The sequence below is a fragment of the Arvicanthis niloticus genome, chromosome 3 (genome assembly GCF_011762505.2).
Source record: "Arvicanthis niloticus isolate mArvNil1 chromosome 3, mArvNil1.pat.X, whole genome shotgun sequence".
Taxonomy (NCBI): domain Eukaryota; kingdom Metazoa; phylum Chordata; class Mammalia; order Rodentia; family Muridae; genus Arvicanthis; species Arvicanthis niloticus.
In genome coordinates this window covers 117,818,726-117,845,410 of record NC_047660.1, presented here as the reverse complement: position 1 = coordinate 117,845,410, position 26,685 = coordinate 117,818,726, and the positions used below count along the sequence as shown (strand labels likewise).

At 41.4% G+C, this 26,685-nt stretch overlaps 2 protein-coding genes across 2 annotated transcripts in view; both read right to left on the bottom strand.

Moving 5' to 3' along the window:
* LOC117705391 (gamma-crystallin D) overlaps positions 1-26,685 on the bottom strand; it is a 763,352-nt gene that overhangs the window by 87,029 nt on the left and 649,638 nt on the right. The gene's annotated exons all lie outside the window — the stretch shown is intronic.
* Positions 286-20,778, bottom strand: Idh1 (isocitrate dehydrogenase (NADP(+)) 1). The gene is made up of 9 exons (XM_034498006.2): positions 20,641-20,778; positions 16,794-16,931; positions 12,459-12,750; positions 9,696-9,801; positions 7,433-7,610; positions 6,468-6,619; positions 3,208-3,348; positions 2,490-2,652; positions 286-1,219 (listed from the first exon to the last, which is right to left on the bottom strand). Exons 2-9 carry the CDS (start codon positions 16,913-16,915, stop codon positions 1,129-1,131), a joined length of 1,245 nt encoding a protein of 414 aa, XP_034353897.1. The 5' UTR covers positions 16,916-16,931; positions 20,641-20,778; the 3' UTR covers positions 286-1,128.

Here is a 26,685-nt window from a genome sequence, read left to right as displayed (position 1 = left end):
GGGAAGCACCATCTTGGTTTCTTGGCTGGGAGTCCTGGACTGTGTACAGTGGAGGAAGCACGCTGATCACTAGCATGCATTCATTGCTCTCTACTTCAGGACCAGCCGCTTCAAGCTCCTGCTATCCTGACTTTCCAGCCACACCGGGACTGTACCTTGAACTGTGAGCCAAAACTAACCCTTTCTCCTTTAAAATGCTTTTATCAAGGCATTTTATTACAGTAATAGGAAAAGAAATGAACAATACTTTTTAAATAAAAACATAATAAACACTTCAAAGAAGGGTCATTATTACTTCATTTTAATTAAAATTAACAGTTTAGAAGGACTAGACTGGAATAGTGTTTAATGTCAACTTCTGAAAAAAAATCACATTTTTTTTTATATAAAAGAAATGCAACAGGCCAGCAGAAATCCAAAAAACGGCGCAGCTCCCACTATTCCACATGGGTGAAACATGCTGTTTGGGGTAGGATAACACTTGGGCTGGGCCACAGGAGAAGAGAACTCAAAGAGCAGAAACCTCCAGTTTGTATTTATTCTTGACTTAGAATTCTCCAGTGGTCTTAAAATATAATTAGTATGCCGGGCACATAGATGCTCTTTACAAGCATGGCCACCATGCATTTTAGCTACACATCCTATTTGTTCCAGTCTTGTGTGAGCTCACGGTATAGCTCTCCCACATACAGTGCAACATTTGCACACAAACCCCCCAGTGTTCACACTCACACACAGCAGGAGGAGTGAGTTTCTCTTTCACTCTTATAGGGAAACATACTGTAGCTATTGTTCACCCTTGGAGCACTTATGATTTTGGTCATTTATATTAGAGCAAGAGAAAAAGTGACAGTTGATTGTGAACAGGTACTAACATAATTCCTAGACTGCTACTACACAATAAAATACAATTAAAAAAAAACCTTCCCTACCACATTCATTAAGGTGGCAAGAACTGTATGAAAAAGAAAAAAGGCTGTAAACATATAGAAAAGTTCAACTTTGTCTTCTAAACAAATTACAAAATGATTTTTGTTTTTAACCTTGAGTGTTACTTTTAAAAAAAAAAATGTAAACCTGTGGACCTAGTTAGTTACCATAAAGCCTGTCCTAAGCCCAGGTTTGACCTTAAAGTTTGGCCTGAGCTAGTTTGGCCTTCAAGTTGTCTCCAAGTTTGTCAATAAACTCAAATGTATTCAAGTAGTCAGAACGTTGTACGCTGGTGGGAGGAAAAAAAGAAGAAAATTTAGTTTTTTCTCTGATATGGCAAGAGGTAATTAAAAACAGACCATAGTAATGCTACTCACACTTCTAAGCACAAAACTATTCATTAATGTGAAAAAGCTACAAACCTGTGGGCCACGACTAAGGTTCCTGGGGTTGTGCTCAGGGTAGCCTGAGGTGGGGCCTCCTGTGCATTTACAGGAGACTACTTGCTGTATGGCTTTGAACTACCAGGAGCTTTAGGTCAGGCTCATGCTAATGTGACTGGAACCATTTTCCTTAAAGTTCGTTAATAAATGCCTGATGAGTAGGTCATAAAGCCACTATACTGGTAAGAATGTTGCAAATGTATCTATGCTGGTGATTTAAGTCAAGAAACATGTAGTAAGTGAGTCCACATCTTTCCTGGGTTATACTAACTATAACAAATCTCTGAGGGTGTACTGGTGGGAAAATGGTATTAATTTATATTTTAGTAGTATAAACAAAACATTTTTTGTTTTGTTTAAATTTTTAAAATTTTTATACATTTTAATTGAAATATAATTATATTACTTTCCTCTGTCCCTTCCTTCCCTCCAGTCACTCTCAAGTCCCAGCTCTTTCCATGCCCTTCTACTCTCTGACTGATAGTCTTCTTCCCCAATTATTATTGTTACATACATATGTATATGTATGCACAAATATGCAAACACAACCTGATGAGTCCATTTTTGTTGTTGTGTGTTTATGGTTTCAGGGCTGACTTTATAATTTCCTTGAGAGAGAATTCTGATTAACAGCTGATTTAGCTAGGATTCTGGCTTCCAAGTCCTCAAAAGAATCCTGGTATCACAGGGACACTGATAGGTACTTCAGGAGGGGACTACACCATCTGGATCGCTTTTCTTTATTTTTTTTTTAATTAAATAGAACTCTTTCATTTTAACAATTGCCCACTAGGTCAGATACCAGCAAATTTAGAGCCCAGCTCATAAACCAAATCTAGTTGTATCCCAGTTCTGTACACAGGAGTTTGGTTAGCATGACACTATGCCTATGCATTTCTTTATGATCTATGTCCACTTTCTTGCTACAGCGACAAATATGAAAGTGTATGGTTGTACAAACATGATTTCACAGAGCTGAGCAGGTTCTGCCTGTCTACGTGCTACCACATGTAGTGTGGACTGACCCCAGAAAAGACTAACAACTCACATAATTTCAATGAGGGGTGATTTGACCATAGATGCAGACTAGAGATACACAGGGCATCTCACACTTACTTGGGTAAGCCTTTAATGCAAGCAGCCAAGTCCTTAGTCATAAAGCCAGCCTCAATGGTCTCGACGCAGACTTCTTCCAAAGCCTTTGCAAAGAAGCTGAGCTCAGTATTGTTATCAAGCTTTGCTCTGTGGGCTAACCCTCGGGACCAGGCAAAAATGGAAGCTAAGAAAAGAAAACAAAAAGTCACTATTTCAAATCACTCCATGTATGGGGATTCCTAGTGTTTCACTCTTTCCAGAGATGGGGCAGGGTTTTGTTTAGGCCATGGGCATCATTAGGTACTATGAATTATGGATGATTAGTTGGAAATATTTTATCTGAAGCTCTGTTAAGAGATATCCATTTGGCCTTAATTGACAACTCATTGTTCCTGGGGTAAGGAAAATGCTTTTGAAAATGCTCCTCTCTGTAACATTTATTCTTCAACAAAATACAATAAGGACACTAAAATAGCTCCTAATTATAGTAAACACCCATAAACCCAGCACTTGAGAAGCAAAGACAGGAGGATTATTACAATTTTAAGGCTAGCTTGTGCTACATATAAAAGTTCTAGGCTAGCCTATGGTACATAGACTTTGTTTCATCGCCCACTCTCCAAATCAAACAAAGTGATGATTTTGCAGGAGCCTCTGAGTAGCAACGGTACTTGTCTCAGTTCCTCTGAGATTACCTTTGAAGAGTTCTCTGGCTGGAAATCAGTAGATACCATCTTACCAATGGGGTTGGTAGACGTCTCCTGTCCTTTCTGGTACATGCGGTAGTGACGTGTGACAGTGCCATGTGCAGCCTCTGCTTCTACTGTCTTACCATCTGGACAAATCAGCACACTGGTCATCATGCCAAGGGAGCCATAACCTGTAAGTGTAGAGCATGACGTGTTGGGTCCAACTGCATGAACAGTACTGCTCTAGAGATGAGAATATGTGACAGTGTTGACAGGTTATGATAAACAAAATAAACACAAGTGCATTCAAGCATCAATAATGCCCTTCAGAAAGCAGGACCCCAGCGTCAAGTTTGAATCAAACTGTCTGGAAAGGCTATTATTCTCTCTGGGGCATCTACTTTGTGTTAGGGGGTGACCTATGCTCCATTCTACTTCTGTGGCTTCATGGTTCTCATGGCTCAGTTTTCCTGCCTATTAAGTTAGATAATAAAAGCACTTACTTCACTGGTTTGCTGTGGGATTAGAGGAATACACACATCATTGTGAATATATGGTTGCATACTTCTATCCCTTAGAACAGAACTTCCTATTAAGTAAGAACCCACTGTGTTGTTCTGTGTAGAATGTCCCTTTGTTCTGGAGTATGGAAGTGAGTTATCTGCTGCCCTCCTGTGGCTCACTCACCCTTGCTGAGATGAGGATGAAAAGGCAGATTAAAAGCAGGATGGGATGGGTGGATGTGGGAGCAGCCCACTTGCCTTCCCTTGCTCTCAATACTCTTGACAAACACCTCTTTTCTGCAGTCCCCTATCCAGGGAACCTTACTGCCACTTCTAAGTCCATGCAACTGCTTTTTCTTTTCATGCATTCTTTACTTGATTGCAAAGCACTTCCATTTTCTTTATTCTCCCATGACCACCTAATGAAGCTGCTGATAAATTATAATAAAGAGGTTATAAGCAGGCTACCTTTTCTTTTCTTTTTTTTTTTTCTTTTTTTTTTTTGTCTGACACCAAGAAGATTCTTTCATTTTACTTTTTGGTCACATTAATGTTTTTATTATTTGTTCAGTATGTGTGTATGTGTGTGTGCACATATGTGCCTACGTATGTGTGGAGATCAGAGGACAACTTTTGAGTCACTTCTATCTTCCACTGTGTGGATCTTGGGAACTGAACTCTAGTCATCATGCTTGGTGGTAGATGCTTTGCTGAGCCATTTTACCAGCCCAATTTGGTCATTTATGATTTCAGTGAAATCAATCTTTCTCCTCCTTATTTTATGCATTTGTAAGTGAATAAGGCAAAACAAAACAAAAAAACTTCACACCAAAGTTTACAGTCACTTAGTTTTCCTATTGTCATATCTCACACTAAAAATGTAAAAAGAGAACCAAGGTGTTCTGGTGAGGAGTAAAGCGAGGAACTCCTAACTACCAAGGATGGGATCCCCAAGAGCTTATTATCTGGCAATAGGTCCTAAGTATGCTCCCGAGGAACTGGGAATCCTCTTCTCGACGACTAATTGTATCAGTCTAAATCTACTCACGTTGATCTAACAGTAATTCCTTATGTTGAAATTGGTAAACAGAGGAAAAGCATTTAAAAAGAAAAGATGCCTCTGTGTGGGAACAGTGGCTCTCTCCAGTACCTGTGCAGCCTCAAGGCTTCATTCAGATGCAGTGACCGGTGAGGGGCTTCGTACCTCACTGTGAGTATGACCTATCCTCCACCCTGCTCTGTGGCTTTGTGGCTCCTACCCAACATATCTATCACTACACTAGCTGGTGCCATTGTCAAGCTGAGAACATAAATGAAAGGCTGTGAGTTCACAGCAGTTGTACCTCTCCAGGAGATGGAAGCCAGCTCTGCTGCCTTGCAATCTGATTGGCTCTCTGAGGTCACTGCACTTTAATATTTCTCTAAACACTTTCTTCCTACAATGACAGGACATTTAACAACAATAGGTGTGGGGATTTAGCTCATGATACAGCATATGCCTATCCATACAAGGCCTTAAATGGCTTTGTGTATCTTTCCCAGAACTCTGATGACACCCACTGGTTTTATCTATTACAGTGTCACTACAAAGGGCTATTCGACTCAGTATAAACGCATGAGATTTTAGAGACAAAGTTGTGTGTGTGTGTGTGTATTACTAATGTTATCTTCTGTTGGTCTTATCTACTGATTCTCAAAATGATTAGAGATACTCAGCTTTCACAAGACCAAAAGCAGTACCTCCTGTGGGAAATTAAACATAATTGAAATTAACACAAACACTTATCTGGGGAGATTCAGGTTCATGGACTTCCCTTGTGCAAACCTGACCCCAAAGGGCAATCTGGTGTGGAAGTCAGGAAAATTTACATGGCAAAACCACCCTGTTCTTGAAATTTCTGTAAACAGCATTGGGCTTTGCATACCTCCTTTGTGTTGGAAGCTAAGCACCAAACATTTGTTTTATAGAGCATTAGAGCAGCCTTCGAGTTTGGCAAGAGGAGCACCCTTAGGACTTATTGCCAGATGAATGACCTCTTGGAGACCATGGCCTTGGTGCTGGGGTCCCTCACTTAACAAGTTCTTGGTTTTCTCTCTACATTCTTTTGTTTGAGACAGAACTTTTCTATATGTCCCTAGCTGTCCTTGAACTCATTAGGTAGACCATACTGGCCTTGGAACTCAAAGAAATCCACTTGCCTCTGTCTCCTGGTTAAGGTGTGCACACCACAGCTGGCCTTATGAGATATAAGGATAGGGAAATTGAGTGTTCAACTATGGCATTAGCTACCCATTGGGAGCTTTGAAACTTCAACTGGGGTAAAAGGCTGAGATGTATTACCATTGTTAAGGCTGGAGCCAAGAATAGCAAATCACTTAGAAACTTTCTGTGTGACTTTGAGTGAAGCTACTTTCCCAGGAGGAGCATGATTTGCTTATCCAGGCATCTAAGAGTGCCTCTAGGCTTCCTGACCTGCTAACGGTTCATCACTTGATAAGGATTACGAACTTTCCTTCTAGGGCTGGGCTGGAGAGCCAGCTCACGGTTTAAGAGCTCTGTCTGTCCTTCCCATGGACTCCAGTTCAATTCCTAGCACCCAGATGACAGCTCACAACTGTTTGCAGCTGCAACCTCAGGGGACCTGGGACTTTCACAAATATACATGTAGGCAGAACACTAATGCACATAAAGACGTTTTGAAAATAAAAAGAAACAAAAGTCCCTTCTCACACCAGAGAACTTTGTAGAATAACCTGTTAGCATGTGCTTCCTCTACATGGTCCTCTGGCCATTTATTTAGATTTACCTTGGGCTACCGAGTCTGACTGCACATCACCATCATAGTTCTTACAGGCCCAGATGAAGCCTCCCTCTGATTTCATAGCCTGGGCCACCATGTCATCTATGAGCCTGTGTTCATACCAGATCTTCTGAGCTTCAAATTGGGACTTGTATTGCCTATAGCGAGCAAACAAACAAGAGAAAACAAGAATAAAACAGAATTAGTTTTATCAGGGATACCATTTGCAACTCCAAAAAGGACAGAAAACATTATTTTTAGTAGATACAGCACGAACTTGGGACAGACACGTGCTTAGATTCCTATCCTGAACCTTCAAAGTGACCATCTCTCAGAACACTATTCTCTTATGAATGAAGGTCTAAGAATTACGTGAGAAAAACAGATTCCCCCACATACTTCTTTACTTCCTACTATTTTCAATAATGATCAGATTCTCCATTCAATTTATTTTAAAAATATAATAATAATGTCCAAGCTTGGAACAGATAGGCCATAGGAAGAGGACTCTCCATGCGTCGGCAAAGGTCTCATTTCATTTCTAAGCTCTCCTTGGAACACTTGCTATGTTAAGAGCTGCCTCATATGTGGCTGAAATGACAACTGTGACATACGAAGACAAATGACATCCTAAAGCAGACCGAAAGGTCTTAAGAAAAATAAACTGGGCCTGCTTCGGAAATACACACTTTCAAAACATTGGTACTTTGCAACATAAATGTGCTACTTAATTCAAACACTGAACAATTCTGTCCCTACCAAAAAAAAAAAATGTGGCCCTTACTTAAGAGCACATCTGCTTTCTAAGAGCACCTCAGAGTAGTTTCCTTTCAGTCCAGCTAAATCTCAGATTTGTTATTGCCCAATGTAAGGGTTAATGATGTCACTCACTCAGATTGCCCCAGGGGCTACACCCTAAATGGCCTCAACTCTTACTTGAAAACAGAAAAAGGAATAAGAGCCATAGTTACTTGTCATAGATCTCCTGGAAGATGTCTTTGAAACGCCCATCATACTTCTTCAGAATAGTGTTCTTGGTGCTTAGATACAAAGGCCAGCCCTTCGACAGAGCCATTTGGAAGGAACTGTGTGCAAAATCTTCGATTGACTTATCCTGGTTGTACATGCCCATGGCAACACCACCACCTTCTGTGGAGAGGACATCACCAAAAATAAAGAGGAAAAATTTAAGGATGGTGCTACTTGTACCAAGACTAAAACCATGTACAATATCCAAGGACCAATTTCTCAGCAGCCATCATGGGCTCAGGACTGTGAAATTCCAGAACTACCAACTTGAACAGGCTATAGCACAGGCACAGAGGGGAAGCATTTGTTTTAGATAAGGATACTTTAATGTATTTTAGAAGGGCAACAGCAGTAATAAAATCATATGGTCTTTAAGATCCCAAAGATTGCAGACACAGAGGTGCAAGTCTCTAATCCCAGCATGTGGGAGGCAGAGGTAGGCAGATCTCTGTGAGTTTGAGGCAAGCTTGGTCTACAGAGTGAATTGTATAATAGCCAGAGCTACATAGTGAGAGCCTGTCTCAAAAACAGAAACAACAAAAGATCCTGATGATATCAAAACATGGAAGACTACCCCTGGGAACTAGAAGTATCATCAAGAACCGGCAAGGAAGTTGGAACTCTTCTTAACACACTTTAACAAGTTCCAACATGGAATTGATTTATTTGTTTATTTTTGGCTTTTTTTTTTTTTTTTCTTTGAGACAGGGCCTCTCTATGTAGTGCTGGGTGTCCTGGAACTCTCTCTGTAGACCAGCTGGCCGCAAAGTCATAGAGATCTACCTGCCTCTGCCTCTGCCTCTGCCTCTGGAGTGCTGAGATCAAAGGCGTGCACCACTACTGCCTGACTGACTGTACTTAACTTTTTAACTGTGTGCATGTATGATGTGTGTGTGTGTGATTGTGAGTGTGTGTGAATGTGGTGTGTATTCTACGACACTTTTGTGAGCCAGAAGACAACCTCAGCCTTCATCTTGTGTTGCTGTAGGCAGGATCTCGTTTGTTGCTTGCTATTGCATTCATCAGGTTGGCTAGTCTGTGAGCTTCTGAAGCCTCTTGTCTCTGCTTCCTGTCTCCCTACAGGGGCACTGGGGTTACAGACATTTGCTTTTTGTGCCTGGCTTTGTGTGTGGGATCTGAGGATTTCAGCTCTTGCTTGCACGGTAAGTACTCTGCCCAGTGAGTGATCTCTCCAGTTCCCAACATGCATCTTAAACTTAGGTATATGTAATGGAGAAAGATTTGCATTTTAACTACTGGGTAAAAATCTTCTAATTTCCTGGGGGATACTGAGCACAGCTGTGATAATTGGGGTGAATAATTACATTACATGTACTCACTAGTGTTTCACAACTTTTATTAATTGACCTCTGTTATTACTGAAAGTCAGAACCTGAATCCATGCCAAGGCCCCAGGCTAACTTGGCTGAGAATTAGAAAAACACTAAACCTGTAGAACTAGAAACTGACTCTATGAAGACATAGAATCTATGAAAACAGTGTCACTTAGAGGAGGCAAGGAATGCAAAAGCTAGGGGGCTCTGCATTTCCTGTTTGTGTGAACGCTTGAAATTTTGGAGACGGTTTAAGATAAATTTGTGTATGTGTGATTATGTTTATGCGTACGTATGAGTGACTGTATGCACACATGTTTGTGCATAAACAATGTGTGGAGGTCAGGGCAACCTCAGGTGTTGGTCTTCCATCTTGTTTAAGACAGGGTCTCATGTTGCTAACCACTGTGTGGGCTAGGGTAGCCAGCCTGATATTAGGCATATAGTTGTGCTTAGCCTTTATGTGGGTTCTGGGGATTCAAACTCAGGTACTAAAATCTGTGTAGCAAGTACTCAAGTGCTTCATCCACAAAACCACCCTCTCAACCCTTCAGACTTTGATGTTCCTCAGAAACAGGTAGATTCAGGTTGTCTTTTTATGTACTTGCATAACTTGCCCCCTCCCCCTTTTTTTCTTTTCATTTTTAAGAGACAAGGTTTCTCTGTGTTGTCCTGACTGTTCTGGAAACTCAGTCTGTAGACCAGGCTGGCCTCAAACTCACAAAGATCTGCCTGCCTCTGCCTCCCAAGTGCTAGGATTAAAGGCATATGCCACCACCTTGGTCATTGCTAAGTTAAAAAAAAAATTACTGTAACAAGATTGCCTAAGGCATCTGTAAAGTGAAATGCAGCAGAGACAGACTGCACATACCTTCAAAGTTATGCACCATGTACGTCACCTTCTGACTTCCATCTTTTGGTGTGTAGGTTATCTCTACTTTTCCAGGCCCAGGAACAACAAAATCAGTGGCTCTGTACTGTGAAGAGGGGAACACATGTTAGGAAACTCACCTGAAACCGTAAGGGAAAAACAGATTATAGAGCCAGACCCCAGCCGTGTGATTTGAGGCTCTTCAGTTTTAAGAGACAGGGTTGGGAGTGAGGTGGGGTCCACGATGAGGGAGGTCCACTAGTTAGTACATGTTGAAGATTGGCCCATCTTCATCAGGAGCCTACAGTGTAGACAGCAGCTTTCTGAGCATCAGTTCCTAGAGGATGGAGAATACCATGAACGTCCGTCTTTGCTTTGTTTCTGTTGCTGTGATAAAATACTCCAACAAAAGCAATTTAGGGAAGAAAAGGTTTCTTTCAGCTCAGTTCCAGGCGACGGTCCACCACAGTGGGGAAGTCACAGCTGCAGAAGCCGCGGAAGCTGCGGAAGCCGGCCCTATCATCTCCTTAGTCAGGAATGGAGAGCACTGCACGCATGCGCACTTATGCTCAGCTTGCTTGCTTGCTTGCTTTCTTTCTTTCTTTCTTTCTTTCTTTCTTTCTTTCTTTCTTTCTTTCTTTCTTTCTTTCTTTCATCCAATCCAAGGCCCAGTGGGTAGAAAATGGTGCCACCTGTGTTCAGGGAGGACCTTCCCACTTAAATTAACTGGATTAAAAAAAAAAATCCCTCACAGACAACCCAACAGGCCAACCAAAATGAAGACAATTCCTTCTAGACTGTTAAAATGACAATCAAAACTATCCATCACAAACGATTCCCTTTAAGAAGCCTGTAGCTACATAAGGGCAGACACAGGTGAGAAGCAACTTGAAGTTTTAAATGTCAAAACGGGGGTGGGGGGATGCCGGTAGAATGAGACAACAGGGAAAGGTGATCCTGGTTATGGTCCAGAGAGCTAGAGGAAGAGGCCAGCACTGCTCTCCCGTTGAAGATGACAACAGAGCTTACATCATGTCCTGATGCTAATCTAGAAGCCGAATGCTGAGTGCATCTGATTCTGGCACCAGTTTTTCATGAAGGAACTAGGGAAGAATGCACCTGGTCAAGTGGCCTGGGATGTGACTCACTGTTAAATTTCCAGGCTTCAGTCTCCCTATGTGATGATCAGAGTTACTAACACCAGACACACGTCCACAGAAAGCAGGCATTTTGAAAGCAGCAACAGCAGACTGATGGCCCCAGGTTAAGGCAGTTCAAAGGATGGGTACCTCCAACATGGGCCTGAGCCACTCTACAGTGGAGACACATGCCCCCAACACACTGGGCACTCACAAGTCATTTCGGCAAGGGACCTTTTTCAGTGCATGGGAGGGTGCCAGCTACACCTGCTACTTTACAGTTATCCTAACCATAGTGTGTAAAAGTTTAGTCAGATAACAGAAAAGACTAAACACTTTTGTCATGGAAAGTACTTTAGTATGGTAACTGAGCCACTGATGTGTCCTAAAATACTTTGTACAGACCTATGAACATTAAACTGTGAGTCAACATGCTATTTAAAAAAAAAAAAAGAAAAGAGAAAAGAAAATCCATTCTTCAAGTGATCAAAACCACAAGAATTAATCAATAAAAAGAACAAACAAAACAAAAAAATACTGAATAGGCAGCATGCTAACTAGGTTAATGATTAGGGAATCTGTAGTTTTGTCATTTAGATTCCTTTTCTAGGGTTCCAGGAATGTCCCTGAAGGGCTGGCCAGTATGAAGACATCAAGAACCACAGTGTGAAACAAAAGCCATGGGACATATCAAGGACCAAGCTGGTGACCCTGTCCCAGGGACACAGAGACATCTGCTGTGGCCACAGTTTTCAGGGAGGAGTCCATAGAAGCCTCTAGATGTTAGCTGTACAGGTTTCCGTTTTGTTTAAGGTTCCTTCTGCTACATAAGCTACTTTCTATTAAAACTCAAAACTTCAGTTTCTACAGATTTTGTAATCTGTGTTGTCGGCAACTTTTCTGCCCAATTCACCAACGAGACTCACCATACGAGCACAGAAATTAATGACACTCGTTTTCCAAGCAGTACAGAATGCTTTCATAAAACTGATTGCAACTACTGGGTGACTTTCTCTTTATCCACGCACGAAGAGATCAGTTTAATGTAATACCTGGTAGTTCTTTATGTGGCTGAACATTAGAATTGGGTGGTTTTTTTTTTTTTTTTTTAAAAACCACTGATCCTCACAAAATTCAAATGCCAACAGCTCTATGGTGGGACTCAAATACTAGAAATGAAACAAAGCAAAAACAAAACAAACCAACCAACAAACAAACAAGTGCAAAAACTCAAAACAAACCAAAGCAGCAATGCACTGAAACTGTCACCATTACCACCACCAACAGCAACATCTTATAAAAGGTTCCTACTGCGCAGCCAGCATTGAAAACTGCTGGTCTGAGCCCACAGTGTTACCAATGCAAATGTGTCAGTGTCGTAGGGAATGACTTAACAAAAGGATATTTGGGGGAAAATGTACGAAGATGGGTACTTATTTAAAAGTTTATCTGTATTTTCACCCGTTCCTAAACATATTTAAATATATAGTTTATGTATAATATATGTTGGTATGTTGGGCTTCTCTTAAGGGCATAGACATCCAAAGAATGAACATAGATACGGGATAAAGGTCTGTGAAAAATAAACATGAAAAATCAAATTATGCTCACTTAAATGACTTACTTGGTCCCCATACGCATGTCGGCCAATGATAATGGGTTTTACCCAGCCTGACACTAGCCGGGGGATGTTTTTGCAGATAATAGCTTCCCTGAAGACAGTGCCACCCAGAATATTTCGGATGGTGCCGTTTGGTGATTTCCACATTTGTTTCAACTTGAATTCCTCAACCCTCTTCTCATCGGGGGTGATGGTAGCACACTTGACGCCAACGTTGTATTTCTTTATAGCCTCTGCAGCATCCTTGGTGACCTGGTCATTAGTGGCATCACGGTTCTCTATGCCTAAATCATAGCTTGGAGAGGGAGAGATGTCAGTGCAACTGTGTAGACAAACTGACAGGCTGCCACCTGCATGCAGAGCTTGCTGGGCCAAAGTGAAGCCCCTAAACACATGTAAGTATGCCAAGTTTTAGCATCAAACAAAAGATGGGTGCTTAACAGAAAAAAAAAAGTGAGACACTCTAGGAGGCAGCGCCCTGCCTCCCTCAGGTGCAGTGGGAAGCTGTCTATCAGGAAACTAAGTGGAAGCCAATGCGGTCTGCTAAACTGCCTCTTGTTTCCCACCATTTGAAGGCAGCAACAGCGTAGAGCAACCCTTTGGCCTGGCTTCCATCCACACAACTAGCAAACAAATTAAAGCCAAGTCCAACCTGATTTTCCCATCATAAGTTTTATACTTTGTAAGTAAAGAGGTGGCGAGGTGAAAGGATCAAAGGGCTGTTTTATATTTCTGGTACTGAAGTGGGAAAGTTAGCTCTTGCCGATCAGTGCCAAAAGAGCTGAGAACTCTTTTGTTAAAGCCAGTTAGTCATAAGGTGAACCTTCCCCTACTTCTTGGCAAGTCTCTTTGTTCTGGAAACAAGCCTGTAGTTTATTGGATAAGCAATGTAATCTACCAACCATCTTGTATACACCGTATTTAGCACCAGCTCCTATAATGCATACTATTCACAGAGGAATGAATGCTGGCTGGCTGTCCACGGAGCATAGAAAATAGCCATAAAGCTTAAGTGTGTAATGGTTTATGAAAAGTAATACAAGTTGGGAGGTGCTGGTGCATATCTTTCCTTTAATCTCAGCAATTGAGAGGTAGAGGAAGGGGTAAATTTCTGAGTTTGAGGCCAGCCTGCGCTACAGAGCAGTTCCAGGGCAGCCAGGGCTACACACACACACACACACACACACACACACACACACACACACACACACATCTGTTTTGAAAAAGCCAGAACAAAAACCAAAACAGACACCCTCCGCCAAAAAAACAAAAAACAAAAAACAAAAAACAAAATCCTAAACCTAAACAAAATCACTAAGTGATTTGTTTTCCATGGCCTTACAGAAAAGCCTCAGCTCTCCAAACCTGCTAATATGTAAGCTGCCTTTCTCTTTCTAGGGTTTGCATCTTCCTTTCCCAACCTACCCCAACTGCTGGTGCAAACACACAGAGAGTCACTTTGTGCTTCCAAACAAAAATATTTTCTGCCTCGGCTTTAGAGAATTCATATACACTTAACACAGGCACACATTTTCTTATCACTTGTGCCTAGGAAATGCTGAATATCTACAGATATACAACCGCAACACTACAAGAAATATGGACAGCATTTTTATAGAAGTCCTTTCTCAGGAGAATCTATCTGCAAATGCATAGATTTTTCCCCCTGTCTTGTTTTAATATTTCCAGGAGAAATATTAAAGAAAAGAAATGGCTCAGACCACTATACAGCCTCTATTTAAAAAAAAAAAAAAAGAATACCACCACCACCACCACCAAAACTCTACCCCACACCCCTTCCTTACCATAATAACCAAGTGATCATAGTAGTTGGGGAACTATTTAAAAATCTATCTGAGCCTTTCATAGCTTACAGTCATGTACTCTTTTCTTCCTAGCCGCAGGGTCTCACATTCTAGTCTAGGCCAGCTTGGAACTCACAGCAACCCTTTTGCCTTAGCTTTCTAAGAGCCGGGATTACTGGCATGAGCCACAAGGACTCTCCTTTAGCATGCCTAATGATGGCCTCGGAGAGAGATCAGTCACTCAAGTACTTGTCTTGCAAGCATGAGGACCTGAATTCAATCCCACCTGAGTTCAGAATCCACCTTCAAAGACAGAAAAGGGCTGGTCATAAAAAACCCCACCAGGTATGATTAGGTATTTGTAATCTCAGAATAAGGAGGATTCTGGATCCTAGAGATTGCTGGCCGGTCAGCTCAGTTTACTTGGTGGGTTCCAAGCCAGTGAAAGGGCTGCCTCAAAAAAAAAAAAAAAAAAAGATACCCAAGGTTGTCCTCTGGCCTTCATGTACAGCCTTGTGCAACACACACACACACACACACACACACACACACACACACACACACACACACGAGAGAGAGAGAGAGAGAGAGAGAGAGAGAGAGAGAGAGAAAACTATGTAAATAAATACAAGAAAGTTTGCTTCCCAATAAGTATCTCTAAGCATTTAGCTGGAGCATGGCCTTCAGGTCAGCTTGGTCTGTCCATATAGTAAGGTCCAAGCTAACCATGGCTACATGATAAGGCCCAGTCTCAAAACAACAAAATGAAACAATAACCAAACCAACCCCAAAAAGAAGCAGACATCTGGGGAGATGGCTCAGTTAAGAGCACTTGCTGCTCTTGCAGAGGACCTCAGTTGGTTTGGTGCCAGCACCCACATGCTGGCTCAAAACCATCTATAACTCCATTTCAGGCAATCTGATGCCCCTTTCCTGCCTCTGCACCAGGTATGCACACTGCACACATAAACACATGTAGCCTAACCTAAAATTAAAACGAAAAAATCCCTGTCTCCATGCTGTGTGTGTGTGTGGGGGGGGGGGGGGAGGGTAGGTTCATTTATTGCCATTCAAAGTTCTGAATGGGAAGTTCCTAAAATGTCCTCTCCCTCATTTCTCTATGTTTAGGGGGGTCTTAAGCAACTACAATATTGATCTTATTTTGGTTATAATATAGACAGTACCAGCAGCATAGATTTATATAATCAAAAGGTAGCTAATGACACAACATGAACTAAATATCTGTACCCAACTAAGCAATAGGATGTGTACAGAGTAATTCTGGGTCAAGGCAAAGGTAGACATCAATAGTTTGCCTTAAATAATTGCTCAACTTTATACCATGGCAGCTTTTGACCACTTCACCATTTAAAAAAATTGTCTTTATGTAGTTCAAATGTGCAAAAGGGCAAGGAGCAAGCTTATGAAAAACACCAGGAGCAGACAGGCCAGTAGGTGGTGAAACACACTTTTAGGGCCAGCACTTGGAGGCAGAGGCAGGTGGATCTGAGGTCTAGACCAGGCTGGCCTACAGAGTGAGTTCCAGGACAGCCAGGGTTACCAAAAACAGAAAACAAAAACAAACCACAAAGCAAAAAGAAAAAAAACACCAGGAAAAATGGAGAGAATAAATAACATACTTCCTAATCTGCCTCTAACCACAGCAGACATAGGGTGAAGGGACACGGGACTCTTAGGGAGCTGCTTCTGGAGGGTAGGTACTCTGGAAGTAGCATGAGGAGGACAGAAGATGCAGGAGGAAAAGGAAAGCCCCGCCCACTGATTTAGCAGATGTGCAGAAGAGACAGATGGAAAGGACAAAGACGAGTTCTCTGCATTTAGTTCACGTTTCTTCTTGTCCTCTATTTTTTTTCCTTCCACAAGTAATAAACTGACTGCTCTAGACTGCTGATGTATTAAGACATTCACAGGGAAAAGAGAGTTAGACATGCCTCAAAAATCACCACATTTCTTTTATAGTGCTTAACTTTGAAATAATGGCAATCCCACTTTTTCTAACAGTATGCTGAAATCGAAGATTCCCTGAGGGCTGAAGAGCCATGGCTCAGTGGGTAAAGATTCCTGCTCCTGAGCCTGATGATCTCAGGTTGACAGTTTGATCCATGGAGCCCACATGGAGAGAATCCACTTCCATAAATTGGTTGCCCTGATCTCCACGTGGATGCGGAATGTGCACATACACAGACACACAAATTCAAAAAACAGATTCATCTGCATTTAAGTTAAAAAAAATTAAGCTTTGGCTAAGAATTGTGGCATATGACTGTTGCCCTAGCATTTGGGAAGCTGAGGCAGGAGGACTGTTGTGAGTTCAAGGCCAATCTGGGATATGTAGTAAGTCTCTATGTCTCAACGAAAACCCCCAAGCCCAACCCAAACAATAACAAAAAACTTAAACCTTTAATCACAAAACACAGGTATTATATATGTAACAAAAAATGTCAGGTACAATTTGAAATGACAATCGTTTCTGAGTTTGCTATCTACAGAAAAGAACAATTCATTTATTTACCTATGCAGATCCAGTTCCACATAGGGAAGAATGAGTTTTTCTTTAATCAATTCCCAAATGATTCGTGTCATTTCATCTCCTTGCATCTCCACCACAGAACCGCCATGGATTTTTTTGGACATTTTAAATTCAATAACCCTAATTAAAAAAAAAAAAAAAGAGATGCACCTTGTCATGTCATTAGAAATAAAGTATCAATGAATTGGTGACTATTAAAAAAGAACAATTTATAATAGCACAGTTATATAAATAGTCACAATTACATTTACCAACACAACTGAGAACTTCTCTGTGCAAGACATAGCTACAACACTTTATGTGAGGCTTCTGAAGCAGGACTATAAGATAACTCTGCAAGAAATTATTTTGCCAAGGCCATCTGGATAAAGTGTAGGTGAACCTAATTCTGAAACACACTTTTAATAACAGTCATTATCTTGACCATTACAAAAGCAGATCTGTTGTCATAGAGATGACTCAATATTATGAAAGTGATTCCTCAGATAGAGAAATCAGGATACAGAAAGGCCCCTGCCTAGTACACAGGCTTATCCAAGTTATGTTTCTTGGTATCTCAAGTCCTGCTCTGTTTTCTTGGCTTTTCAGGGGCAAGAGCAGCTGTTTGTATGATAGGACACTACATTGTTCTAGGAAGGCCATCAGTATAAAAAGTATTTATTTGCCAGGCAGTGATGGCACATGCCAGGCAGGTGGATCTGAGTTTGAGACCAATCTGGTCTACAGAGCAAGTTCCAGGACTGCAGGAGCTACACAGAGAAACCCTGTCTCAAAACAAACCAAACGTATTAATTTATCTGATTCCAGTAAAGGGCAAAGGTGACTGCTTGGAAAAAGAGAAACTTGAAGGCTTTAAAGAATAACATGCTTGTTGCTCAGGAGGCAGAGGGTCCCTGAACCTCTGAGAGTATCTTTTCCTTATACAACACTATTGTGTAACTATTTCTTCTGTGATTGAAACATTCTATCTTACACCAAGCTCTTAAAACAGGCAGGTAAACAACTCAAAAACTAGCTTCAGGATGTCCCTGAAACCAAGCAGAGTTGCTAGGCCCCACCCTGACAGAGTAAACAATAAAAGTTGAGACTCTTAGACTAGGGAAGCCAGGCTTTGAAGAACACATGTGAGATCAGACCCAGACCAGCCACTTGGAAAGGACAGCCTCCAACCTGTTGAGCTGCCAGCAGGCTGTTAAGTGTGCACCGGGTTCCCAGCTTTTGTGAGTTCTCATCCATGCTGGGGTAGCATGATGCAGAGCCATTTTTGCTCCTTACCCATATTCCTGTAAGTAATCCCAGCCGTTCTCATTGGTTCTCCAAGTTGGACTTGGATGGTCTCTCGACTTTGTCCTGTCATAGGATTACTGTGTGTGTTGCATTTCTCTAGGCAACAAGTGCCCTGTTCTGTCACACAACCGACACTATAATGGGAACTTTTTTTTTTTCAGAAATTCAATAGCAGATTTATCGAGGTCATAGCCGACGACCAGAAAAGTCAGGAGACTTTAAAGCTCCTGAACAACCTAAAGCTGTCTTGAAAAGTTTAGCTAAACTAATTTGATCCTTAAATAAATAAATAACGTAATGATGATTAGACAGTAGGTCTCGGCTCCTCACAAGAAGCCAGGAATATTTTCCCAACTCTCAAGTCCCATTTTTACTTCTGAGATTTGCGTTTCTAGAATCCTATTTCTAGTTTTGAAGCGGTACCCTGAGTCCATTACCAGAGAAGTTTCTGGAACTCAATTATAAATCAACAAACTTGTGTGGGTGAACCGATACCACCCATCAGCTACAACTTAAAGATTAACTTGCAGTAGATCATAAAGTTCATAATTAATTCCATTTTCACCATGACCATACTTTAAAGGCAAACAAGAGACAGCAAACTTATCTCGTTCTTGATACTGCACTTTCATGATCATGTTCCTACACCATATTACACAACAGTTATGACTAGGCTATTTTTTCTGCGATGGCAAATACAGCTAATAAAAGATCACAATGCCGGGAATGTCTGCACTTTTTGTTTTGGTTTGTTATTTCCTTCTTGGGAATATGGACTCTGCTGTAATCTTTCTATATCTCAGAATGCACCAATGAATGATACAAGTCTGATTTCCTCCACTTTATCTATTGACTTTTTAGCACCTCTTAATTAAAGAAGTGAAGCTGTCTTGTGACTACTATTGCACTTCTTCTGGATTTGATTTCCATGGCATGTGTGGGCTCGAGGTACCTGGAGATTCCCTGACTTCTTGGGTCTCACATTTTCTGATTCCACCCTACCCCAGCTTTTGAAAGAAAGTGTGATGAAAGCCCAACAGCTACCAGCTTATTTACATCAGCTGAAGGCAGAGGGGTTCCAATCTGACAGTCTCTGCAATTCCAGAAAACAAAATAATAGACTAGTTAAGCAATAGGAACACTTTGCCATACTTAAGTTTACTTTCATAAATCTCAAGTTTCTATCTTGAGCCAATCTTTTTTTTTTTCCCCCCCAGCCAAGTTCAAGTTGCAAAACATGAGGAGACTCTAAGGAAGTAGTTGCAGTATATTGTTGGAAAATTCCTGTTTCCCTCTTTTGCAGTGCCTACACTTGCACTAATGCCCAATTAACTATTATTAACTAATTAACTGTGGCCACATTAAGGAAATCAGACTGGAGGGCAAAATTGCTAATTGTTATCTTGATGGTGAATGAACTTCCAATTATAACAAGGTCTCTCAATTTTGATGACTTAAACAACTGTCCTTTCAGTTTATCTCCTAAAACAAAGCAAAATCGGGAACAGAAAGTCTTAACATTCAACTATCCCTGCCAGGATTTATTTGGATTTAATACCAGCCCGACAGCCCAATTTAGCCGGTTTAAAGTGCACTGCTTAAGTGTATCCGGAGGGGCAAAGGGCAGTTTATTTGCACAGGAGCCTTCCAAATAAAGGTCATAGGAGTACAAATATCGGTGCGCACACATGCACACACCACAGGAGGGTGAGTTCTAGGGTGAGCGCCCGACTCGTTGGCTTTTTGCGGGTCTCTGGTTTGCTCGACCTCCGGTGACACCGACACAGGCGATATCCTTGTGGGCGTTGTGCAAGCTTTGCTAATGAAGCTGACTAGGTTCCTTCTTCCAGATCCCCACGCCAGCCCCTCCTCTCAGTGGTGCCAGGACCTTAAATACGAGGTCCGCCGAGATGGCCGCAGAACTCCTCTGGAATCGAATCCCCAGGGCGCCCTCAAGTGGCTAAGTAAACACCACAGACTGAAGCTGGAGGCCCGCCTTACCTCCCCCCCCCACTCACTTACTCTCTCATTAGCCCTTCTCTATCCTCAAGGCAGGTCCCACCCCCGAACCTTGATGGGGTACACGCCTAAATTCCTGGTTTACACCCTTTCTGCAACCAGTTTTCTTGCCTATTCCTTTTACACCCAACACTCAAGAGTTCCGTGCGTCCACTCAAAGCTAAATTCTCCTCCGCGGGTGCAGATCTGCCTTGCCACTTGTCACTGCTTGCAACGTCCTCGCCGTCCAAATCGATCCCACCCTCGGAAGCGCCCTTCTACACAGATAGGCAAGCAGCACTCTGCTACTCCCATTTCCCTTCCCTTAGCCCAAACTCTGGAAGTGTCCCTGGGTGCACTAGGGCCTTGCCACTGAGTTCATCTCTGCACATCCAAGACCTGGGGTTTCTTCCTTTTTTCTTACTCCAGCCTTCTATGGAATAGTTTAATAGTAAGGGGCGGCGGCTGCCGCTCTGAGCCCTGGGGCACCTGCAGGGAGGGGAAGGAGCGCCCGCTTGCAGCCGGGGGCGCCCCAGCTACTCACCGGCTCACACCCGCACGACACAAGCTGTCTTAACCCGGCCCTAGTTAGATCAGCATCCGCCACAACCTTCGCTCGGACGCCCCAGGGGCAGGGTCAAGGCTTTTTAACTCTTCCCGGCTTTGTCTCCTCCCAGGCCCCACCCCCTCAGCCCACCTCCCGTAGCCCCGCCCCCTCCGCGACGCCATTCGCCGCCCTGGACTTTGTGGGGTGGGCGGAGCCATGGATTGAGATTAAGTCTGGGATGCTGCCTTCGGGTGTTCCCGGTGGGGGATGGGATTGCCACGCCGCCGGGATTCCTCGGGAACACCCTGCAGCTGAGGAGCGAGAATGCCACCTACTGGCAGGCTACCGGACGCTCTGAGGCCGAGTGTTCTGGGCTGAGTAACCATCTAGGAATCTTAGCGTTGAGTAGTCAGGTTCTCAGTAAAGGTACAGAAGAGGGAGCATTTCCTAGGATGGATCCCTTCTTGGTGGGACCTCTTAGGGCTAGACTGTGACCTTTGAAGAATGTGGGTTTGGGTTTTTGTTGTTATTTTTTTTTAAAGGCGTGTGAAGACTACAGATCCTGCTAGGATGCAAAGGCTAAACAGAGCACTGTTTCTATTTCAAAATCAAGAACAAAAATATCCTACACACAAATAAATATATGAATAAAACCATTCATATTCTCATGCTGAAGCTCTTACAGAGCTTCACCATTCCACCCCAATAATTCCCTCCACTACCAGTAATCTGTATTTCCAACAGTTACTATTTATAAATAAGCCCCACTCACCATTTGCCATAGAAGACAATGAGGTTTATTTTCTAGGTTGCGATGAAGCTGCACTAGAGATACACGATAAAGGATCTTAGAATTCTAAGAGTGGGTTAAAAATATTCTAATCTTTCCAGAGATTTCTATGTCTCTATTCTTCAATCTTGAAAAGGAGAATATTATGACTCGTAGAACAATAGATCATCCTTGATTGCTCAAGGTTCAACGCTCCATAATTCGCTTTTAAAACATCCAGCATTGTGTTGAAAATTTATGAATAACCGGCAGTTAGTAAGATTCATTTTGGACGCTAGAGGGCGCTAGGTGGAAAAGGAATCACATACTTGGTGTCAGCTGTTATTGTTAACTGGGTATTAGCGGCGACCTACGTTTATTCCTATGAAATAATTAGAGTGTGTGAGTCTATACTTTCACCTCTAATCTTTATATCACGTGAGATTATAAATGTTACTTCCTACCACATCAGGCTCATATTGTTTATATCAGGATATTGTTTTATTACTAAAAGTAACTATTCATAGCCATTCTAGAAATTTTCCCAGAAAGCATTATAGAATAAATTCAAGAAATGCAGAATATAACACAATAAGAGGTATTGACTATAGATGGTGGAAAAAGTAAAAAAAAAAAAATGCATAGGCTGTCATACAAAGCCAAGGTGAATTTAAATATAAACATCTTCAACCAAGTTCTAAATATGTGCTAGGCATGAACTGAATGTCTATCTCTAAGACACTGAGATAGGAAATATGGCAGTTACCCATGGAGATAGGATGTATGTCACTTATGGGCATGTCTCCATCTGAAATCATGTTTCCAAGGGCTATCGTGCATGAGCTCATATATCACTGAAAGAGAATATTTACAGATTATTATTTGTGTCAATATGTGAGTGTGGGAATGTGCATGCCACCGCAGGGATGTGGAAGTCAGAGGACAGTTTTTAGAGCTGTAGGTTCTGGAGATCAAACAGGTCAGAAGGTCACAAGGCAAGTGCTTTGATCCTACTGAGGCACCCCTCTAGCCTCACAAAACAATACATCACCATTATTAGTAACAATGAGATTTAACAACTGATGTTTGGCTGAAGTTACATTTCTCTTAAAAATGTGGATATGGCATTCACTGCTCATATTCATGTAGCTCACTGCATTTTCATTCTTGTGACTTGCTATCAGTTTTTTCATTTACTCAATAAAAGCATCTAAATATTTGAATAAGGTCTGGTACGAACAGTACTGAAGACCTCAATGGAAACCTGGGTCAGAAAACGTCTTTTAGCATCTGTTTGCCTATGAGACATTCATCCAGATGATGGGAATTCCATAAGATTCCAACACTACTATATGTTCATTTTGATGATCTGAAAGAATAAAAACAAACAAAAAAGAAAACAAAGTAGTGGGCTGGCAAAATGGTTTGGTAGGTCAGGATGGTTCAGGAGGTCATGGCATTTTCCTCTCACTCAAAATTCTGAGTTCAATCCCCTGTACCCACAAGGTAGGAGAGAACTGACTCCTGTAAATTGTCCTCTGACCTCCACAAATGTGGTGTGGCATGCATATGTTATATAGGCACACACACACAATAAGTGCAAATAAATAAAATGAAGGGAAATAAAATGACGTTATTATTACTTATCCATTAAGATACCGACAAGGGAACAGCAAAAATAATGGTCGCACTTGGTTTTTGAGTGACAGTCACCCTTTAACAGGACGGGAATGGACAGAGTCATGAGTTGGATGACCAACATAATGAGTTTAGCTCTAGGACTGTTTAAGGTGAATGCTTGTGGGACAGGAAAATGGGGATGTTCAGGAGGCAGGTAGCCACATACATTGTAGCTCAGAAGAGATGATAGGGCTGGGGACCCAAACATGGTTTTTCTTTAGTATGTATTGAAAGCACTGAAGATGGTGATAAGATCATCCAGAAGCTGAAGAATAACTACCATCAAGAACCCTGAGGCATATATGAATCTTTAAGGGTCAGGTGGATTAAAACCTCCCGCCCACAAAGAAAATGCAGAACTGGGGTAGGAGAATTGCAGAGTCTGATGTGATAGAAGCCAACAGCCCAGAAAGTTTTCAAGAATAGAAGAAGTAATATAGAATGGTGACCCTTACATTTATTCTGATCAGAGCCATGCTGAAGGAGACTGACATGATTTTAGAAGGAAGAAAAGAAGGTTATGAAAAAAGCACTTTTTAATAAAGATTGTCTCATGTGGTCCAGGTTAACCAAGAACTTGTTATATAGCAGAGGCTGGCCTAGAGCGCCTGATCTTCTTGCCTCCACATGCCAAGTGTTGGGTACAGGCATGAGTTGTACTTAGCTAGAGAACATAATGTCATGATTGCATAGGTTCCATCATCTGTCATACTTTCAGGCCATTTGCCTTGAGTAGAGTGAGTCTATTCTGTTACTTTGGAGTCATTTGCTTTGGTTGTTTTTTCTTTTATTTCCTTATCACATTAGTAACGATGTAAAACCCATCTTTATCTTGTTTGTTTAAAATGTTCTTTAGCATTTTTTAATGCTATACTAGTGGAACTGGTGGGATGGGAGTATACACATTTCCAAAGTGCTTGTTAGAGCCACCAAATCATTTTGCTGAAACATATACCCATTTATACTTTCACATGCAGTGTGAAAGAGCGATAATTTCATTATAGTCTGGCTAGAAACGAGTCCTACAAACAGTAAATCTAAAAACGAGTAAACAAACAATAAATCTACTACCACCACCATCACCTCCAAAAATCCAATGAAAACAGTCTTCATACCAAATGAAATCATAGTTTCTTAGTCAATTGATTATAGGTACTGGACAGGTAATATACGTAATGAGTCCACTAGGCCAGAAAATAAATATGTGTTTTCAATGTGTCAGGTTGAGAGGGATTGTGTCCCACAGGTCTGCTGTTAACAGTTAATTGTGAAAACTGAAAGCCTCTTGTGTTTGGTTAGGTGAGGATGCTCACTCTTGCCATTTCTCAACACACTACAACACAGCAATTAGGCAAGACAAAGAAAGGCATAAACAGTATCCAGATGGGAGAGGAAGAAGTTAAAATGTCCTGCCTGTAGGTGATATGATCTCAGAGCAGAAAAATCCTAAATACGTGACCTAAAACCTCTTAGAAGCACTGAAATTCAGTAGCATTGTGTGCCATGCAACCAACACACAAAAGTCAGTAGTCTTTTTTTCCTCTAACAGTGAGTTTCTCAGAAGAGATCAAGAAAACAATCTTACTTGCAATACTACAAAACTAAAATGCTTAGAATTGGAGGTTAGCCTGGTCTACAAAGCTAGTTCCAGGACAGTGAAGACTATACAAGGAAACCCTGTCTTGAGAAACCAAAACTGAAGTTGAGTATGGTGTTTCAGTCCTGCAAACCTCACCAGGAGGTGAGGCAGGAGAATTTCTGGTTTGTAGGACTACTAAAAAAGTAGTCCTAAAAACAAAAGATTCCAAATAGTACAAAGCTATGGTAATCAAAACAACATGTCCTCAGCACAAAAACAGACACACCGAGCATAGAATAGAAAGAAAAAAGCAGAAATAAATCCACTTCTGATAGACTGACTATTCAGAAAAACCCTGGGGAAAGGATAGTCTGTTTAATAAATGTTATGGGAAAAACTGAATACCCACTGTACACGAAGGAAATTAGATCGATATTTCACACTATATTAAAAAATCAACTCAAATTGAATTAAATATTGAAATTTAACACCTAAAAGTACAAATTAGTAGAAGAAGACACAAGCAAAAAACCTCACAATATTGTCCAGGGCAGTGACTTTTATTTTTATTTTGTTTAACCCAAAAGCTTAGGCAAAAAAAGCAAAACAGACAACTAGGATGTTATCAAATTAAAGTGCTCTGGAAAGCTAGAAAAACAACGTTGAAGAGACGAGCTATGGAATGGTAGAGAATATTGACTTGACTTTGAAAGTAGAACAAGTATAAATTAATAAACAAGGAAATGTTGTCCTTTGTGGCAACATACTGAACCTGGAGGACACAATAGTAAGTGAAATATGACAGAAATAAAAATCCTGTAAGATCTCAAGTGTAGAGTTTTAAAAATGTTAATCTTAGAGAAAAAAAAAAAGAGAGTAGGATGGTAGTTTTTAGGGGCTGGGGAACAGAGGGAAGAGGGAAAATACAAAATGAAAAGCAAATACTCAGAAAGTCATGGAAGCCTGGCAACTATACCAAGGGATTTTTATAAGATGCTCCTGTTGGCCAAATCAGGGCAACTTTTAAAAACTGGCCAGTGGCTGTGCTGAATTAGGGCATTACTGAGAGAAAAAGAAAAAGTCTTTATTGATACTAACGAATATAAAGAGAGGGGAAGGCTATGGATTCTCAGTAAAGTGTAATTACAACCTAAAGAAGCATGTGAGCACAGCACCACAGTGTAAGCAAGCACAGCAAGTACCATATAAGCGCTTGGATTGAAGCTCTGAGAGAGTAGTTACAGATACGCACAAAATGGCTCTACAGCTAAAATACCCCTGGAGTTAATTTTTGATGTCTAGTATGAGGTAAGAACCCAAACTGATTTCTTTCCTAAAAGAGAAATCAATTTTTTTCCCACAGAAATTAAACTTCATGCCAATGTAGACATGGAAGAGCAAACGTCTGGGGAGCATGTACTGTGTTTTGGTCATAGCGTTATCTTTGGTAGAGGACCTGCCTGGCCGATTGCCGACTCAGTGAATGAGGACCTGTCCAATTAATGACTCATAAAATGTTAGCTGAGGAGCTGGAGAGATGGCTCAACGTTAAGAGCACATACTGCTTTTGCAGAGAACCCAAGTTTGATTCCTAGCACCCACATTTGTGGGCTCACTACCCCCATAACTTCAATCTCGGAGGAATCTGACCCCTCTGACCTTCCTCAGCATCTATATAGCCCACTATATCTTTTAAAAAGTGTTAGTTGAACAGGTGTTTCTGTACATAGAATTTCTTCTGTATCTTGCTATCCTTTCGGCTGGATTAGTAGTGGAGAACACTATTGTGTTCTCTTGGCCTATTCTGTAATTTATTGTACGTTTGTGGGATATTAGCATCTGTTGGGCTAATTTAAGAAAAGATCTTTTTTTTTTTTTTCTTTTTAAGGAAGATGCTTGTGTATGTTTATGGGCCAAGGAAGAAGTTATTGAGAAAGGTTTGGTTGAAGAGACATTGCAAGCCCCCAGGGATTTGAGTGAGGGACGTGGTTGCAGGTAGACGTGTGGTAGAGGT

What these genes read in the sequence shown, in the direction of transcription:
- Idh1 (XM_034498006.2), bottom strand. Translation starts at nt 16,915, where the DNA reads ATGTCCAAAAAAATCCATGGCGGTTCTGTGGTGGAGATGCAAGGAGAT. An exon ending in GACATGCGTATGGGGACCAA is followed by an intron (nt 9,802 to 12,458) that starts GTAAGTCATTTA and finishes CCCTCTTCACAG; the next exon opens with TACAGAGCCACTGATTTTGT. An exon ending in GTCAGACTCGGTAGCCCAAG is followed by an intron (nt 3,349 to 6,467) that starts GTAAATCTAAAT and finishes CTACACTTACAG; the next exon opens with GTTATGGCTCCCTTGGCATG.